Here is a 19,162-nt window from a genome sequence, read left to right as displayed (position 1 = left end):
ATGGCCGATGATTCCCTGCATACACTTCACAACATTTGCATGCATTAACCTAGCAAGTCCTCCTCACTCTGAGCACGCAAAGGTTCAACTGGTGCGCTTTAAATTACGCATAGGTGGGATTGGGGGTTAGCAGCCGATGGGTTAAAGTCATATCTATCCAGCCTTGTCTTTCTCTGTCCCTCTTCGCTTTTGTGTCAGGTAGTCTAAAGGGAAGAGAATGGGAGGTAGAGCGAGGTAAGAGACATATACAGAGAGAGTAGCCTATGGGCTGAGCGGGCACTGACAGGCAGCCCCGTTATCCAATCAGGGAGCTCTCAGCGTGACTTAAACCCGCGGGGGCTGAGAGGGGGAGGTGCGATGCAGGGGGAAAAGCAAATAGTTGAGTGAACATCGTCAGTAGAGAGTGGAGTGGAGGGGATGCAGTGAGGGCGCAGGGTGCCAAAGACACAGAGCCAGAACGCAAGAGGACAACACTGACTTTTATTTCTAAATAGGGATGATAATAATAGAATAGAAAATGTTGTTTTTTTTATAAATGGATATTTATTTTCTCTTTTTCCAAGCAGCACTACGCCTCATCGTAATGCGCGCTGGAGCTTCTCCGGGACACATCTGAAAAAACAAGGCAACGGGAGAGAATAGAAAATAGCTTTTGCTGTTATAAAAACTCCTTTAATAAACCAAAATGCCTATGGGGCCCATTTCTCCGGACGCCTTACGCCTTTTTTGAGACTTTTACGCAATTTGGAGACTTTATCTCCCGACTAAAATTGGTGATGGAAATGGAAATGTTGTCCAATAACAGAAGATAATAAGATTTATAATATTTTTTACCCAAGTGCACTTGTTTTTCCGGCGATGATTGTGCTTTTGGTTGTCCTGTGCATCACGGATGGAGTGCTCGCCCAGATACGCTACTCTGTGCCGGAGGAGGCGGACCATGGCATTTTGGTGGGGAATATTGCCGAGGACCTGGGACTGGACCTTACCAAACTGGCATCCCGCCGCTTCCAGGTGGTGCCCAGCTCTCGGACACCGTACCTGGAAGTGAACCTAGAGAACGGCGTCCTGTTCGTTAACGAAAAGATCGACCGGGAGCAGATCTGCAAGCAGAGCGCGAGCTGCCAGCTCAACATGGAGGTGTTCTTGGAGAACCCGCTTGAGCTGTTTCGGGTCGAAATTGAGGTGGTAGACATTAACGACAACCCGCCCAGCTTCCCGGAGACAGACATCACGGTGGAGATCTCAGAAAGCGCCGTCCCGGGCACCCGGTTCCCTCTGGAGAGCGCATTCGACCCGGACGTGGGCTCTAACGCTTTACGGACGTATGATATCACCACTAACAACTACTTTTACTTGGATGTGCAGACCCAAACCGACGGAAACAAGTTCGCAGAGCTGGTCCTGGAAAAGCCTCTGGACCGGGAGCAGCAGGCGGCGCACAGGTACGTGCTGACCGCGGTGGACGGCGGCCAGCCTCCCCGAACTGGCACCGCGCTGCTGGTGGTTAAAGTGCTGGACTCTAATGATAACGTGCCGGTGTTTGACCAGCCCGTTTACACGGTGAGCCTCTCGGAGAACGCACCGGTGGGCATGCTGGTTATACAGCTGAACGCCACCGACATGGATGAAGGACTAAACGGGGAGATAGTTTATTCCTTCAGTAACCACATATCCAACCGCGTAAAGGACCTTTTCAGCCTAGACCCGCGCACCGGGCGCATCGAGGTGCGCGGAGAGGTGGATTTTGAGGAGAGCAGCTTGTATCAGATCTTTGTCCAGGCCAAGGACCTGGGGCCAAACGCCGTGGCCGCGCACTGCAAAGTGGTGGTCAAAGTCACCGATTTAAACGACAATGCTCCGGAGATCACCTTCAGCACCGTCACCGAGTCTGTGAGCGAAAAGGCTTCTCCGGGCACCGTCATCGCGCTGCTCAGTGTGACGGACCGGGACGCAGAGGAAAACGGACAGATCCACGTGGAGATCATCGGTGATGTTCCGTTTAAATTAAAAACATCCTTCAGGAATTATTTCACTATAGTGACTGACGGTCCGTTGAACCGGGAGCAGGCAGACTCTTACTCCATTACTGTGGTGGCGCGGGATAAAGGGACGCCCTCTCTTGCCACCAGTAAATCCATCCGAGTCCAGGTGTCAGATGAGAACGACAACCTGCCCACCTTTACGCAGCCCATATATGATGTGTATGTGACCGAGAATAACGTGCCGGGGGCCTACATCCACGCTGTGACGGCCCTGGACCCGGACATCGGCCTGAACGCGCTCATCAGCTACTCCATATTAGAGTGTGACATCCAGGGCATGTCAGTGAAAACGTATGTGTCTATCAATGAGGAGACGGGCTATCTGTACGCGCTCAGGTCCTTCGATTACGAGCAGCTGAAGGATTTCACATTCATGGTGCAGGCCAAAGACGCAGGCACCCCGGAGCTGTCCACTAACTCCACAGTCAAAGTCATCATCGTGGACCAGAATGACAATGCCCCCCTGGTGCTGGCTCCCTTGGGGAAGAACGGCACAGCCAAAGAGCCTCTGCCGCGCACCGCTGAACCGGGCTACTTGGTGACCCGCATCGTGGCCATGGATGCTGATGACGGAGAGAATGCCCGTTTATCCTACAGCATCCAGAGGGGGAACGAAAATGGTATGTTCCGGATGGACTGGAGGACAGGTGAGCTTCGTACGGCTAGGCGGGTGTCTGCCAAACGAGACCCCCACCAGCTGTACGACCTGCTGATCGAGGTGCGGGACCACGGCCAGCCGCCGCTGTCCTCCAGCGCCAGCGTGCTGGTGATGTTGGTGGACAGCGTGGCTGAAGGCCGCGGCGTAGGGAACAGGGGGGGCACAGCCAAGGCCAAAGAGGGGACCCTGGATCTCACCCTTATCCTCATCATCGCCCTGGGCTCCGTCTCTTTCATATTCCTGCTGGTCATGATCGTGCTGGCCGTGCGCTGCCAGAAGGATAAAAAGCTCAACATCTACAGTTGCCTGACCAGCGAGTGCTGCCTGGGATGCAGCTCGTGCTGCTCCCGGCAGGCCCGGGCCCGCAAGAAAAAGCTCACCAAGTCAGATATCATGCTGGTGCAAAGCGCCGGTAACGTCAGCGGGGCCGGTACGGCTCAAGTCCCCGTGGAGGAGTCAGGTAGCTTCGGCTCTCACCATCAAAATCAGAACTATTGCTACCAGGTATGTCTGACTCCAGAGTCTGCCAAAACCGACCTCATGTTCCTAAAGCCGTGTAGTCCGTCTAGGAGCACCGACACCGAACACAACCCGTGCGGGGCCGTAGTGACAGGGTACACAGACCAGCAGCCCGACATCATATCAAATGGCAGCATTTTATCAAACGAGGTAAGAGTTGAAACACACACACACACACGCACGCACGCACGCACACACACACACACACACACACACACACACACACACACACACACACACACACACACACACACACACACACACACACACACAGAGAGAGAGAGATAGATAGAGAGAGAGAATTCAGAGACCCTCAGCATGTCCAAACCGTTATTCACATCATAGGACGTGAAACCTGCTTGTTTTAAACAGTTTAAAATCACACATATTGGATAGGAAATATTGTTCATACAGAAGCCTAGAAGCCCTACCTCAGCTCAGCGGGATGTCAGGTCTAGAAATGGCTGTTATTGAGAGCTGATAAACAGCATGTGGCGGCATCCTCTGACTTATTTGAGGAAAGGCTTCACAGTAGCACACTGACAGTAGACATTGTCCTTCAGCAGTGCTCAGCGCCCTGAAACAGCACTGCATGTTTACAGCTCTCCCAACTCTTTGAATTTATAACACTGTTTAATCCATGGTTTCCCCCATCACCAGATGTGAGTGATATGTGTAATGCTTGTACACAGCACAGGCTAATTCACAGTTTACATCAGTAGTGCACTGTGTGTTTTGCATCACTTCGGTTTGGGTGGTGGTGATGGTGTTACACATGGGGCCCGAGCACACACACTGATATGTTCCTCTTTTCTTTCAGACCAAACACCAGCGAGCTGAACTCAGCTACCTGGTTGACAGGCCGAGACGCGTCAACAGGTACATATGCTGCTCACCTGTCACCTTAACACTTCATCGTTTCAGAACCAGAGCTAGGAGAAGTACTTACATATTGTACTTGAGTAAAAGTAGAAGTACTCAGATATTGTACTTGAGTACAAGTAGAAGTACCAGAGTGTAGGAATACTCTGTTACAGTAAAAATCCTGCATTCAAAATGTTACTCAAGTAAAAGTAGAAAAGTATTATCATCAAAATATAGTTAAAATAGCGACAGTAAAGTAAGTAAGCTGTGTGAGGCTTTAATGGAACATTCTCTTTGGTTTCAGTTCGGCCTTCCAGGAGGCAGACCTGGTCAGCTCCAAAGACAGCGGCCACGGAGACAGTGAGCAGGGGGACAGCGACCACGACGCCACCAACCGAGGACATTCCTCCGGTAAGAAGCGCTCTGCTGCAGGTGTGTGACCTGCCTCTTCCTTCACTGTGCTTAACTTGATTGAAGCTGTGTGTTCAAAGGGTAAATCGATGAAGCACTATAGAGTAGGCTTTGATGATTAGCAAACGGCTGTGGCTCTAGGAGCAGGTTGTCTCTCCGCGGCTGTATACTGGACTCTTCTGCTCAGATGGAGCACATTGTGTAGGCTGGAGAAAAAAACAGGCCCATTTTAATTAGAGCCAGCGTACCACAGGACTGGAGTCAGCAGCATCCAGGCATTTCACTGCGTCCGAGCTTTAATGCTAATGATGCGGTACTCTGAGACATTCTGATTTCTCTCTTTTGACACTGTGGTGTGTGGTTGTTAAAGAAAAAGAAAAAAAGCTTATGATGGCTGGGAGCCTGTGAGACCTGGATGGAAACTTTTTTCTTAACCCTCCTGTCGTGTTTGTTTCTCCCCCCTTACTTTGTGTTACCCACTCCATTTTATCTGCTCTTACATTAACACAAAAAACACGAATCATAATCACATTTTATTTAACGCCCAAAACAATGTCTTAGATTACTGTTTTTTATGAAAAACTGCAGTGAATATACAAAGAATGGACACTGAAAATGTATTCCAAAATTAACGTTGTCAATTTGGATGTGTATTATCTGCCGGATGAACATAATCTACGGCAGGGGTCTCCAACACGGCTGGAGCTAGCCCCCTGCGGCTCCGTTAGCTCCGGCGGCCACCACTGGGATAATTGGGTCCCCTATTAACATTTGCTCCCGTTTAGCATTATGGGTGTCATAGCCATAGACTATAAAAGTCTTACCCAAGGCTGAATCATAAACTAAAATGTATATGTATGTATAAAGGGTTACGTCCTTAGCTGGCTAATAAGTAGCAAGCTAAGCTAACAAGCACACAAACACCTGCGAACGGGGTTAACATGTATAATATTATCATTTTAGACTTCTTGGAAGTTCTGTTAGTACATTCAAGCGCACAGCACAACATTGTAATTGTCTGGTATTTGTAACAATATTCCCTAAAAGGCACAATCACCACGAACACGGCTAAAGGGTCAAGTACAGTAACTACAACTAACTAACATTGTAGCCTCTATGGTTGTAGCTTAGCAGAGTGGACAAGTTGCTGTTAGCTGACAGTGAGGCATGTACATGTCCATCAAAGTGACCACGCCCTAATTTATGCAAATTATTTAAGGCTTAATATTAATTAAACAGATGAGTTGAGAAAAAATTCACCCCCCCAATCCATATTCATGAAGGGGGGATCTAACTATACAGAGAATATGGTTTTTTGAACCACGATGTAAACATGTTTATTTCTGCTGTAAAGTTGGGCATTTTAACATGGGGGTCTATGGAAATTGCTCCCTTCTGCAGACTGCTCCTACTGGCCACTAGATGAACTGCAGTTTGAGACACTTCCGCGACACTTTAGCGTCCCGGCTCTTCCCCAGAGTTTGCCGCTTGGTCGCGATCCAAAAGTGGGTCGCGGACCCGTTTCGAGTGGGTCGCGGATGTGTGAGTGAAGAAAAACATTTTTTGGGGGAAAAGTCAAACTTTTATTTTGAAGGCCCGATTTTCTAACGCTGTGCAAGCAGTCGGCGTTGGACTGGAAGTACCGGAGACCATAAACTGTTTTGAAAACTTCTGTCACATAGTGATCATCTTCTCAATAAAATATCTTTGCTAATGTTTTTTCGAGTCTTCTGTCCAATCAGAATCAAGATTGTTGCCGGAAGTCCCCACGTAGAATAACTTAGCGGTAGAACTCTTCTTTATACATCCATGGGTACAAAAAAGTATAGATATATACCAGATAAGCCAAAATCCCCCACTTTCATTACTGACAGCGCCCATCGTACATGGCAAATGAAAAGTGTAACCGGGGTGAAAAGGGTGTTACCTTTACTTAATTATGAATGTTGTTATGAATTTTCAGCCTTGATGTACAAGGCTGAAAATTAGGATGAGCACCAACGGTCCAAAATGTTTTCCCCCTCCCAGAGCTGCCAGCACAGCACCCCCCCAGATCTGGCGCCCTAGGCGACCGCCTATGTCGCCATGCCAAAAACCGGCCCTCCATGAAAAGGAGCAAGGTCATTGGACAGACAAATTAATTTAGGTTGCTTGGTTAATTTGAAGACTGCATGAACCGGTCAATGCCATTGGGGCCCCAAAAAAATATATTTTGGAAGCGAAATTAGACTTTGTCCAGGAGACAGTCACAGACCACGGCAACCGCCTGACCTCCCTCGAGGCTAACGCGAATCAGCACAGCGACACAATTGAAGAGTTGGAGGCTAAGTGCACAGCAATGGAGGGAAGCTACAACAAGCTAATGGCTAAAGCTATAGACCTTGAGTCACGCAGCCGCCGCAATAACATAAGGATAACTGGCCTACCGGAGTCGATTGAGGGTGCACGTCCCACAGACTTTTTTTCGAGACTGCTGGTGGAGCTTCTGGGTGACCAAGTGCTCACTACAGCTCCGGAGCTGGACCGAGCACATAGAGCCAAGAGCGGTAATAGCCCGCATCCATCATTTCAGGACGAAAGAGCTGATCATTCAGGAGGCCCGGAAGCGGCGGGGAAAACTGTTTTTCCAGGGGAAGCCCGTGGCTATCTTTGAAGACTACTGCCCAGAGATCGTGGCGCAACGCGCGGCGTACCGGGAGGTGATGTCCGCACTTTATCAACACGGCTTGAGACCGTCACTCCTATATCCAGCGAGGTTACGGATCACAACCAAGGACGGGGGGAAAAAGCATTTTGCATCGGTGGAGGACGCTACATCTTTCCTGGAAACACTGCAGTGTAACACGTCGGAGTCTTCGACTAGAGAGGAGCAATGATGGCCAACTTTAATAGCAGGTTTGATCTATGTTTCATCAGCACCGTTGCGCTTCATACATCACTCCATAACAAGCTAATATATCTTATAAAGCTGTGGTGTGGAGAAGGACTTTTTGACACTCTTTGCTGTTTTTTTCATACTATACATGTTGAGGTACAGTCTTATGCTTTCCCATCACATTACTGGGACTATTTATTTATTAATTTCTGTTATGAATAAACCCCCAGTCACTGTTACTCTATTCGGAGTGATTTGCATTGAGATATGCCACCGGCTGTGTGTGTCCTGAAAAGAAAGTCACATTTTGACCCTCCAAATGCTTATTTATTCATTATTACTATTTCTTATTTTAATTAATATTGCTGTATACCATTGTTTATTTGTATCACTTATTTCATTATTGTTATTATCTAGTTACCTTTTTTTTAAATGTATATTTGTCTGTGTGTGTGTGTGTGTGTGTGTGTGTGTGTGTGTGTGTGTGTGTGTGTGTGTGTGTGTGTGTGTGTGTATATATATATATATTAGTGCTGTCAAAATTATCGCGTTAACGGCGGTAATTAATTTTTAAAAAACTATTTAACGCATGAGCAGAATGGCCCGCCCCATACGTGCCACCAGTGGCAGCGCCAGGGTATGGCTGGGGTAGGCTACACCCATACCAAGAAATGGCTTAGCCCCACCATGAAAAATGATGTTAAAGTAAGCAAAATAAAGTCTGCCAACTCGCGCGGAGTAAATTGCACAGACAGCAGTTAGTAAGATTGATTTCAGTAGCCACGGTTTTGAAAACTTTTGTCACATAGTGATCGTCTGCTCAATAGAACATCTTTGATAACGGCGTGATGTTGTTGCAGGAAGTCCCGACGGAGAATACTTTTGCTGTAGTACAGGTAACACATAACTGGTACGCAGGTTATGTGCGTAATCTGAAATGCGTACCGTCACTTGTGTCACAAAGCGCATTTGCGTACCGACGTACTTGTGAAGCTTTTCCAGAAGGCGGTTAGATCACCGGACGACAGAGTCGGTCTCCGTGTGCACAGACAGGGCTGCTGTTAACGTCGGTCTGTACAACGGACTTGTGCCAAAACTACGCCAACCGGCTGCGGAGGGAGACTCCCTGGACTTCACTGGAGAACTGCGCTAAAACAGCGATCACAACGTTCACACTCTGTGGTCACGAAGTACTCCACTAGCCGCCGCCCCCCCCCCCCCCCCCCCCCTCTGTTGACTTTCCTGAAGTACTCCCCCGTTGATAGAAATCAACACGTAATGAATTAAGACCCCACGGTTTGATGATTGATAGGTGTGTGGGCTGTCTTTCATTTTGACACGCAGAAAAATGTTATAATAAACATAGATACTGTATGTTAAATGGATATATCCGCCTTCTTTCATTTATCTTTCAATTCCCACAACAATATACATAAATAAATGGCATATTTTGGACATAGTTCGAATGGTGATTAATCATGATTAATTAATTTTTAAGCTGTGATTAATCTGATTAGAAATTGTAATCGTTTGACAGCCCTAATATATATATATATTTGTATATGTGTGTGTGTGTGTGTGTGTGTGTGTGTGTGTGTGTGTGTGTGTGTGTGTGTGTGTGTGTGTGTGTGTGTGTGTGTGTGTGTGTGTGTGTGTGTGTGTGTGTGCATTTTCTTTTTTACATCCCCGAGCACTGCTTTTTGTTTAACCTCTTCGTGTGTAAGGTTATTAAAATACTGAGGTACTTGTATCAATGTGGGGCTGAGATAGCAAGTGCAGGGAAGATGATTTGCAGATGGTAAGTTTTGGAGAGAGCATGCAACTGATTAACACAGTTGCTTTCTGGGGTATGGTTAATTTTATTTTGCTTCTGTGTTCTTTGGAAGCTTTTTGGGGTTTTGGGACAGGGTGGGGATGTTATAATAATTGCACATAGTTTTTGTTCTCTTTACAATGGTCTGGTGTGGATAGTAAACATAAAATAGTTTATTTCCTTTTTCCTAATGTTGACACAAGTCCACACCAAACCAACCTTATACAAACAGTACTTTTTTCTCCCAACATATTATGAGTCGCTCTCTTAACACTGTGAGTTGGAATGTCAAGGGTCTGAACCACCCAATTAAAAGAAGGGACGTACTCAATCATCTGAAGCAGTTCAACGCTGACATTATCTTCTTTCAAGAAACACATTTGCGTTCCGCAGACAATGACAGATTTCTGGAATCTTGGGTGGGGCAGCACTTTCATTCTACCTTCCAGGCAAAAGCAAGAGGGGTTTCTATCCTTGTGGGGCGTAGTCTTTGAACCACTCGATATTACGGCTGACAAGAACGGTAGATTTGTAATCGTCACTGGGAAATTATTTAACATGAACCTTGTCCTGGCTAAAGTATATGCCCCAAATATAGATGACGCCGCCTTCTTTGTCCGCCTTTTCTCTAATCTTCCCGACCTGGGCCAGCACTATTTGATACTTTGATACTTGGAGGGGACTTGAACTGCTGGCTGGACCAGGCGCTGGATCGCTCCTCCACCAAGCCAGGTGCAGTGACTAAATCAGCGCTGCAAATTCAATCATTTCTCTCAGAGTGTGGTATCTCAGATGTATGGAGGTTCCTCCAACCAAAAGAGAAACAGTATTCTTTTTTCTCCCATGTTCATCATACATATTCTCGAATAGATTATTTTCTCATTGATAATAGACTACTTTCCCGAGTCCGTTCTTCCCCTGCGAAATGAACCATTGTAGACCATGGTCTACCATGATAGAACATGGTTCCTTTAACCATAGTATAACCATGGTTGGGATATGGCACCACAGTCAACCATGGTAGAGCACTGATATAAACCATGGTCTACCATGGTCACAATAAACCATGGTCTACCATGGTCATAAACCATGGTCTACCATGGACATAAACCATTGTCCACCAGTACCATGGACATAAACCATGGTCCACCAGACTGGAAATAATATAAATTAATACAAGCTTTTCAATAGTTTCAAGCATTTAATTTTAAAATATTTGTATAGATCATGTTAATTGTACTTAATTTCATCTACAGTACACTGTCACTCTATAGTTGCACACACACACTCATTAAATGCTCATTAAACAGTTGGTGAAAATGTAAAGACTATTTTATATACATTCATCAGGTGACGGTGCCTGCATGAGCCTCATTAGAATGATTGTCGACCATGGTTTCTGTAGACCATGGTTTCTTGAGACCATGGTCTTGCCCATATTCAAATGGCTGACCATGGTTGACCATGGTTTCTGGAGATGACATTGTGACCATGGTAGGCTGACCATGGTAGACCATGGTTTCTTCCCCATGGTACTGTGACCATGGCAGGCTGACCATGGTTGACCATGGTGGACCATGGTGGACCATGGTTTCCGGAGTTGACATTGTGACCATGGTAGGCTGACCATGGTAGACCATGGTTTCTTCCCCATGGTACTGTGACCATCATGGTATTTTGTGGTCAACTATGGTATTACCATGGTTGGCAATGGAATACCATGGTGACCATCATCAACCATGGTTACGTTTCGCAGGGGCTGTTCTTACCAGAGTGTTGTTATATCTGACCATGCACCTGTTGTGATGTCACTGGCACTCCCAGGTGTCCCGATGTCCACAAGGCACTGGCGTTTTAACGCATCTTTACTGTCTGATGATGAGTTTGTAAAATACTTGGAGGATCACATCACCTTCTTTCTAGAAACAAATACCACATCCGATTAGTGTTGTCACGATACCAACATTTTGGTTTCGATACCGATACCAAGTCAAGAATTGCGATTTCGATTCTTTTTCGATACTTTTCTTAAAAAAAGGGAAACATGGAATATCGGCTTTAAAATTAGGAATAACAGATGATTTTAGCAGTCAGAACAACTAAAGCAGCAGTGTTACTAAGAACAGAAACGCCAAAGAGTCACATCTAATATAAATATATATAAAAGCATTTATTTTAATTGTGTAGCAGTGAGTTTAACATTTTGGCAGCACTGTTGAGCATTTTGAAAATGTATTTTCATGCCTCTGTGCAAGGCTTAGTCTTTCTATCTTTATAGCCACTGGTGTAAAGTAACTAAATTCATAAACTCAAGTACTACTTGGGTACAATTTTGAGATACTTGTACTTTATTTAAGTATTTCAATGTTTCTTTTGCTACTTTGTACTTCTAATCCACTACAGTTCAGAAATAATGGTGTACTTTTCCTCCACTACATGTATTTAATCCCTTTAGTTACTTCACAGATCTGGATGAATGATGTGAAATATAATCAAGTGTTAAATCAGACTTTAGTTCCACCTGGAGTAAATCCACCAGCTACCCTGCAGTCTACAAAGCCATTCAAACTAGCTGCACATTTACCAGCTTTGAGAACACTTTCATGATCAATCATTATAAAACATATCATATATATTATTCTGAAATGGACCAATCTGCACAACGACTACTTTTACGGTCGCTACTTTAATACTTTTACTTGAGGAACATTTTGAATGCAGTACTTTTACTGTAACAGAGTATTTCTACACTCTGGTGCTTCTAGTACAAGACCTGAGTACTTCTACTTTTACTGTCGCTACTTTAACTATATTTTGATGATAATACTTTTGTACTTTTATTTGAGGAACATTTTGATTGCAGGATTGTTCCTACATTCTGGTACTTCTACTTTAACTCAAGTACAAGACCTGGGTACTTCTACTTTTACTCAAGTACAAGATATATACTTATACCACCTCCGTTTATAGCCTATGAAAAAAACTAATAGAAAACGAAGGCTAAAGCTAACGTTAGCAGATAGTGATGCTAGTTTGCTAGTTAAGTTTGCTCAACGATAATATTGCAACTTTTCAGTGCAGATCACGCTCTGCCGCTCCGACAGGGAGCTCTGCTCTGAACACCTGACTTCTGGCCCGTTCACAGACTTCTGGCGTCTTTTTTGTTAACAAGCCGAGGCGCAGCGGCAGTTGCACTCCCACTTGCAGCCATGCTTCTCGTTTTCTCTCATGCTCTGGCAGCTAGCGCGTGGCCGCGTGCACAAAAGAGAGGAGGGACTTAGAGCGTGCTTGAGAGGAGCGGGACTGCAGGCACGGCTGCAGTGCAGGGAGTGGAAGCAGAACACTGAACACACACGGCTCTTATTAAAACGGCGCTTTTTCACGGGAGTACTTTTCCCCGTCATTCTTAAAGTACCGATACTAATGAAACGGAGGAATCGTACCGTTTTTAACGGCAGGGTATCGCGGTACCTTTCAAGTATCGGTACACCGTGCAACACTAATCACAAGTATTAATACACAAAGTGGCAATGTCACACTAGACCCTACAGAGATAAATACTGCATTCAAGGACTTCTATTCTCATCTGTACTCCTCCCAATTTGATGGGGACGATCCAAAAATCAAGTTTTCTTGACTCTCTGCCCATTCCAACTATTCCCCCGGATTTGTCAAAGGCCCTGGAGGCACCTATAACACAAGCAGAAATAACCATAGCTATATCCACAATGCAATCTGGAAAGTCCCCCGGACCAGATGGGTTTCCCTCCGAATTTTTTAAGAAGTTTTCCACGCTTCTCTCACCATACTTGACAACCGTTCTGGCCAAATCCTTTCAGCTGGGCTCGCTCCCCCCGTCTCTCAACGAGGCAATAATTACTCTTATATCTAAAAAAGGGAAAGACCCTACCGAATGTGGCTCTTACAGGCCTATCTCATTGCTGAACACAGCCAAGGTTCTGGGTCGCAGATTGGAAGGTGTCATTCCACTAATAATATCATCCGATCAGACTGGGTTTATTAAAAACCGCTACTCCTTCTTTAATGACAGGCGTCTCTTTAATATAATATATTCACCAACTGGAAACGTCCCAGAATGTGTTGTGGCTTTGGATGCGGAAAAGGCGTTTGATAGAGTTGAATGGAGGTATTTATTTACAGTTTTAGAGAAGTTTGGCTTTGGATCATCGTTTATATCTTTGGTTAATCTATTATATGCTTCTCCCACCGCCGCAGTCCAAACAAACGGTACACTCTCGCAACCTTTTGCCCTGGGCCATGGAACACGCCAAGGTTGCCCATTAAGTCCAATCCTTTTTAATTTGGCTATTGAACCGCTAGCGATTGCTCTCCGCAACAGTGCAGACATTGCCGGTATCTCAAGGGGGGGCTCGGTGCATGAGGTGTCTTTGTATGCAGATTACCTTTTGCTATATATTTCAAACCCAACAACCTCTCTGCCAGCAGCATTATCTCTGCTAGAGCAGTTCGGTTCCATATCTGGTTACAAGCTAAATTTAAACAAAAGTATTCTGTTTCCAATCAATAGTGAAGCACTCCATTTAGACTACAAAGACTCTCCATTTAAACTTGAACGTGAGCAGTTTACATACCTTGGAGTGACAGTTACACGGAAATTTAAATATCTATTTAAAGAAAACTTCATGACCTTATTCGGCCAGGTGAAAACGTTGCTACAGCTGTGGTCTCCTCTCACAATGTAAACTCCATCAAAATGAATATACTCCCGAAATTCACTTATCTATTCCAGATGGTGCCAGTGTTCATCCCCAAATCCTTCTTTGTTTCCTTAGATTCCGTTTTCTCTGGCAAAAAAAAGTAAAAGTAGCTCACGACATGTTTTATTTTTTGAAAGTAGCTCTCATCCTAAAAAAGGTTGGAGACCCCTGATCTACGGTTACCCATTCATGTCCTGTAGGGATCATTTTGGACCAGGAACACCATAGCTGTTTCAAAGTTGATATGTTCAAATGTCTACAGTGGAGAATATCATAAGGCCTTGAAGCAATACAATGTAAAACACAATATTTATGATTGATGTGAGTAGTAAAGCGGTCAGATTTGACCCGAACACGACAGCGGGGTTAATGGTATTCCGAGACATTCTGATGTCTCTCTTATGTTATTAAAGAAGAAAAAAGCTTAAGATGGCTTGGGCTCTGTGAGCTGCCTGCAGTAGGAACATGTTTCTTAATATTTTCTTTTCTGACATGTGATGATTCAATGAAAGGTGTTGTTGGTAAATATCTGGCAGTGTTAATGAGGAGCTGCTCCGTGTGCCGGGTTACTCGGTGCTAGAGTCGCTCCGCAGAACGTGACAGGCTGTTTAATGAGGCCGCGTGCTCTGTAGTGCTGGGAAGTGGACCAAATAGGTTGGGCCGCAGCAAACAAAACAGACGATTCATTGAATTAATTAATTAATGCAATCATTCATGCAGCTCCTCTTCAACTGCACTCCCTCTGCACTTCTCTTTATCCTCCCTGACCACATTCTTTCCGACCCATCCTTTTTTTATTTCTAAAGGAGCCTATCTTAGCTCATACAATAGGGCCCCACTGAATGCTGATTGTATGACTCCATTCAGCAGCAGCTCTCTGTGGACGAGCCTGTCAGCCTCACCGGGCCTAATGGAGCCTCCACTGTCACACCAGTGAACAGTGTGTTTCAGCTGCAGCGCAGTCAAACCCTCACCCCCTAAACGCACCAGGAGCGTCTGCGCCACGCTGCGCTACGGCTGCGCTACGCTGCGACCTCCTCCTGCGACCTAACACACCAGGCGCATTTCAAAATGTTGCGGAAGCGGAGCGTCGTGTGTGCAGCCTCGCAGTTGTTGTTGATTTTGGAATATTTCCTGGACATTTTGTACTTCTACAAGTAAGTAGGCTACGTAGTTAAATGGTTTATGTTTGTGTCTGTTTAAATCGGGTTTATTGTTGTTATTTCCTATGTTGTTGTGTTGTAGACTACAGACACAGTTAATAATAATTGTAATATTCCAGTTATAAACGACATGAATCAAAGATGTGTTGCTGTATTTTAGTGGTAAAAAAATATATTTTAGAAATTCCTTGCGGCGAGGAGCTTCTGGGACGCGCCGAGCCGCGGCGCGGCGCGTCTGGTGGAACAGCACCCATTGACTAGAGTGGCCGCGATCTTTGCGAACGCCGCGGCGCAGCCGTAACGCAGCGCAGACGCTCCTGGTGCGTTTAGGGCAGGGGTCTGCAACCTTTTTGACCAAAAGAGCCATTTCGCTCCTTTTTCCCAAAAAATGTTTTGTCTGGAGCCGCAAAACATATTTCATAGTTTTTTATTGTTATATCAGACAAAAACTACAGGTTTTTTGCATTTATTAGGCTATTTATTACATGATATAAAACTGTTAACCTCTAATAAGAAACAAAGAACTTTTATAAGGAGAATTAAAAATAATACACAGGCCTACTTTAAAATAAATTAAACACAGCACTTGGGGAGTCCTCTGCACATTTGAAGGGGAAAAAAATATTATTAAATGGGCCCACTTTGAAATAAATAAAACATATATCTGCACCCTAAAAAGAGTTAAAGATAAGAATGGAGAAACCAGCTCGAGTGCTCTAGAATTTGAAAGTACACAACCGGAAAAAATATGCCTCTTCCTTCAGACTTTCTTACAGAGCCCCTCCTCCAACACACACGAACGCGCACATGACCAATGAGGGCACGAGATAAGTTTGTGCACAGATGGAAGGCTGACAGGCAGGTAGGCCATCCAGTTACTTTAGCCGGGCCGGCTCAGATGATTGGTCGTGCTTTTGACAGCGCTACGGCTTCCAGAGATTAATTTTTGTATGTATTTATTGTCAAAGCATTTCATATATTCATTGCTATCGGGACGTTAAGAGCATTCCATGGAATATAACAAAAAGTGTTTTCTGAAATAAATTACATACCCCATTGAATTATGACTGACGATCGTCAGCTGTCTTCCTCTCCCTCGTAAAGGCTGCACCACCGTTGACAACTTCTCTCTACATATCAGACATCCCGGTAAACCAGCATTGTTTGCTGTGAAAGCAGATAACTATGTCCACGCAGAATTAAATCCTGTGTTCCTCCGGTACTTTTCTTTGATTTGTCCATAGTTCGCTCATCGAGCCGGGGGTCAGCCCCAGTGAGATGATAGTGAACTGTTCATGAACTTGTCATGAAAAGTTCATGAAATATTAGTGAACCATATTCATGAACAGCTCATAACAAAGTTGATGAACTGTTCATGAAAGTGACATGAACATTAAATGGCACTAGGGCAGTTCATGAACTACTCATGAAACTCCTGTGCTGGAATGGTTCATGAACAATTCATGGAATATGGTTTTAGGCAGGTTCATGAACAATTCATGAAATGGAGTTTTCAGTGAGTGTGTAGGGATATTCAACCAAGAACATTTCAAGAATTGTTCATGAACATATCAAGAACTGTTCATAACAACTTCATGAACAGTTCATACCCAGTCACTGAATATAATTCAATGGCTGGCTATGAACTGTTCATGAACTGTTCATGTACATGAACTGTTCATGAACCACTGACTGTGGGTCAATTGGCAACCATAGAAAACAACAATTATGTCAATCACAATGGAACTTTACTCAAATTAACAAACAAACAAACATACATGTATACAGGTGGAGCACTACAATTAATCCTATCACTATTTGAAGCAGTTCTTGACACAGCTGCACAACATTTTTTGTTACGGGTCCCAAAAGCTTGGGTACCACAGCAACAATAAATGATTTCTGTAGAAAACAGAAAAGTGCAGCAGCAATAATTATACACAGGATCCGGTTGATCGTCTGGAATGCTTCTTATTCAAAATTCAAAGTACACAGTTACATTCAAATAGCTGAACTTTACAAACATCACATTTCTCCATTTAAGTTATCCGTCTGTCACAGTCAATTACTGTATCTCAAGGAGAAATTCAACATAGTCAATATAAATTATTACATTACATTGCATTTAGCTGACGCTTTTATCCAAAGCGACTTACAATAAGTGCGTTCGACCAACAAAATACAAACTTGAAGAAAACAGAATCATATAAGTACATCAGGTTTCATAGAGCAAAAACATTTCAAGTGCTACTCAACTGGCTTTAGGTAAGCCAGTCCATAAGTGCTTTGTTAATAGTTCTATTGCTCGAAGTGGAGTCGAAAGAGATGAGTTTTCAGTCTGCGCCGGAAGGTGTGTAAGCTTTCTGCTGTCCTGATGTCAGTGGGGAGCTCATTCCACCATTTTGGAGCCAGGATAGCAAACCCACGTGTTTTTGCTGATGGGAACGTGGGTCCCCTTCGCAGTGAGGGTGCAGCGAGCCGTTTGGTTGATGCAGAGCGGAGTGCACGTGCTGGGGTGTACGATTAACCATGTCCTGGATGTAGGAAGGGCCAGATCCATTCGCAGCATGGTACGCAAGTACCATTGTCTTGAAGTGGATTCTAGCAGTTACCGGAAGCCAGTGGAGGGAGCGGAGGAGCGGCGTGGTGTGGGAGAATTTAGGAAGGTTGAAGACCAGACGAGCCGCTGCATTCTGGATGAGCTGCAGGTCGGATGGCACATGCAGGTAGACCAGCCAGGAGGGAGTTGCAGTAGTTTAGGCGTGAGATGATGAGAGCCTGGACCAGAACCTGCGTCGCTTTCTGGGTCAGCTGGGGACGCATCCTCCTGATGTTGTAAAGCGTGTATCTGCAGCAGCGGGTTGTAGCAGCTATGTTTGCAGTGAAGGACATGTTGTTATCTATAAACACATAACGCTATCAAATAATACTTTCTATCAATATATCTATCTTTACCAAATATAACATATTATGGAGATCACAAAAATACACTGTCAATGTTAATAAACAAAAAACAAGGCAATGTGCCTGCAAGACTGCACTCAGGTAAACAAAAAATATTACCGGGGCGCAGCAGCTAACCTGCCTGCGAGCCTTCGCTCAGGTCACATTTACCCAGGTGCGGCTGAAGCCCGCGAAAATGGCATCTATTGTTGCCGACAGTTTAGTATTTTTAAAATACCGTTACTATGTCAAACATGCTCACAACCTTCTGACACACTCTCCTAAACATCTCCAACATCATATCTAATTCACACAAGTTAACATCGATCATTTTCATTATGTACTGACCTGTAGAAAACAGAAAAGTGGAGCAGCAATAATTATACACAGGATCCGGTTGATCGTCTGGATTGCTTCTGAGGAGGGGGCGGAAGTGTCCCCCCTAAGGTAACCCAGATGTCACCGCTCACCTGCCAAAGGTTCCACCTTGGCGCTACTTACTCGTACTGCTTCTCAAACAGTACAGATAAACCATAAAATGATATAAATGTCACCAAAATAAATACAGATAATGTTCAGTTTCAAATTCACTATTGTTTTGTTTTAAGATTAAAAGTTTTAAAAAATAAAGAAATGTTCAAATAGTAGATGAATATTCAAGAGGTCTTTAAAAACATCACACTGATCATCAAAAGTTCATAAAATTCTCATGAATATTCCAAAATATTCTGAACTTGCCACAATCATCCAAAATTCATGAAATGCTCATAGTCATGAAAAGTTCATGAAATACTCATGCACACTTTTTGGGGTTTTAATTATAATGTTGTGATTGGCTGGATCATGAAAAGTTCATAAATTGCTCATAAAAGTCTGTCATGAGCAAAACAGGAACTTTATATGAATGAACAATGTTCATAAACAATTCATGAACTGCTCTTTAAAATGGTTCATGAGCATTTTAAGAATTTTGGTTCATGAACATGACAAGTGAACATATAATGAGTTGTTCATGAATGTTTCATGAGTGCTCATGAACAGCTCATAAAGTCATGAACTCCATCTCGCGGGGGAGGTTATTCGCCTCCAAGAAAAGGCGCTCGCGCGGGACCGGAGCAGGATGTGACGTATA

At 44.4% G+C, this 19,162-nt stretch overlaps 1 protein-coding gene across 2 annotated transcripts in view; it reads left to right on the top strand.

Annotated features, from left to right (window-relative positions):
* The first annotated feature begins 416 nt into the window (after window positions 1-416).
* pcdh10b (protocadherin 10b) overlaps window positions 417-19,162 on the top strand; it is a 52,543-nt gene continuing 33,797 nt past the window's right edge. The window contains exons 1-3 of one of the 2 annotated variants that reach the window (XM_071204673.1): window positions 417-3,372; window positions 4,043-4,101; window positions 4,391-4,497. In XM_071204673.1, coding sequence (XP_071060774.1) covers window positions 859-3,372; window positions 4,043-4,101; window positions 4,391-4,497 — 2,680 coding nt within the window. In that variant the 5' untranslated portion in view covers window positions 417-858. Of the gene's footprint in view, window positions 3,373-4,042; window positions 4,102-4,390; window positions 4,519-19,162 lie in introns of both variants that reach the window. The other variant, XM_034093367.1, reaches the window with a different exon arrangement.

The sequence above is a fragment of the Pseudochaenichthys georgianus genome, chromosome 10 (assembly GCF_902827115.2).
Source record: "Pseudochaenichthys georgianus chromosome 10, fPseGeo1.2, whole genome shotgun sequence".
NCBI lineage: Eukaryota > Metazoa > Chordata > Actinopteri > Perciformes > Channichthyidae > Pseudochaenichthys > Pseudochaenichthys georgianus.
The sequence above is the reverse complement of the archived record's forward strand: the minus strand, read 5'-3'. Positions and strand labels throughout refer to the sequence as shown.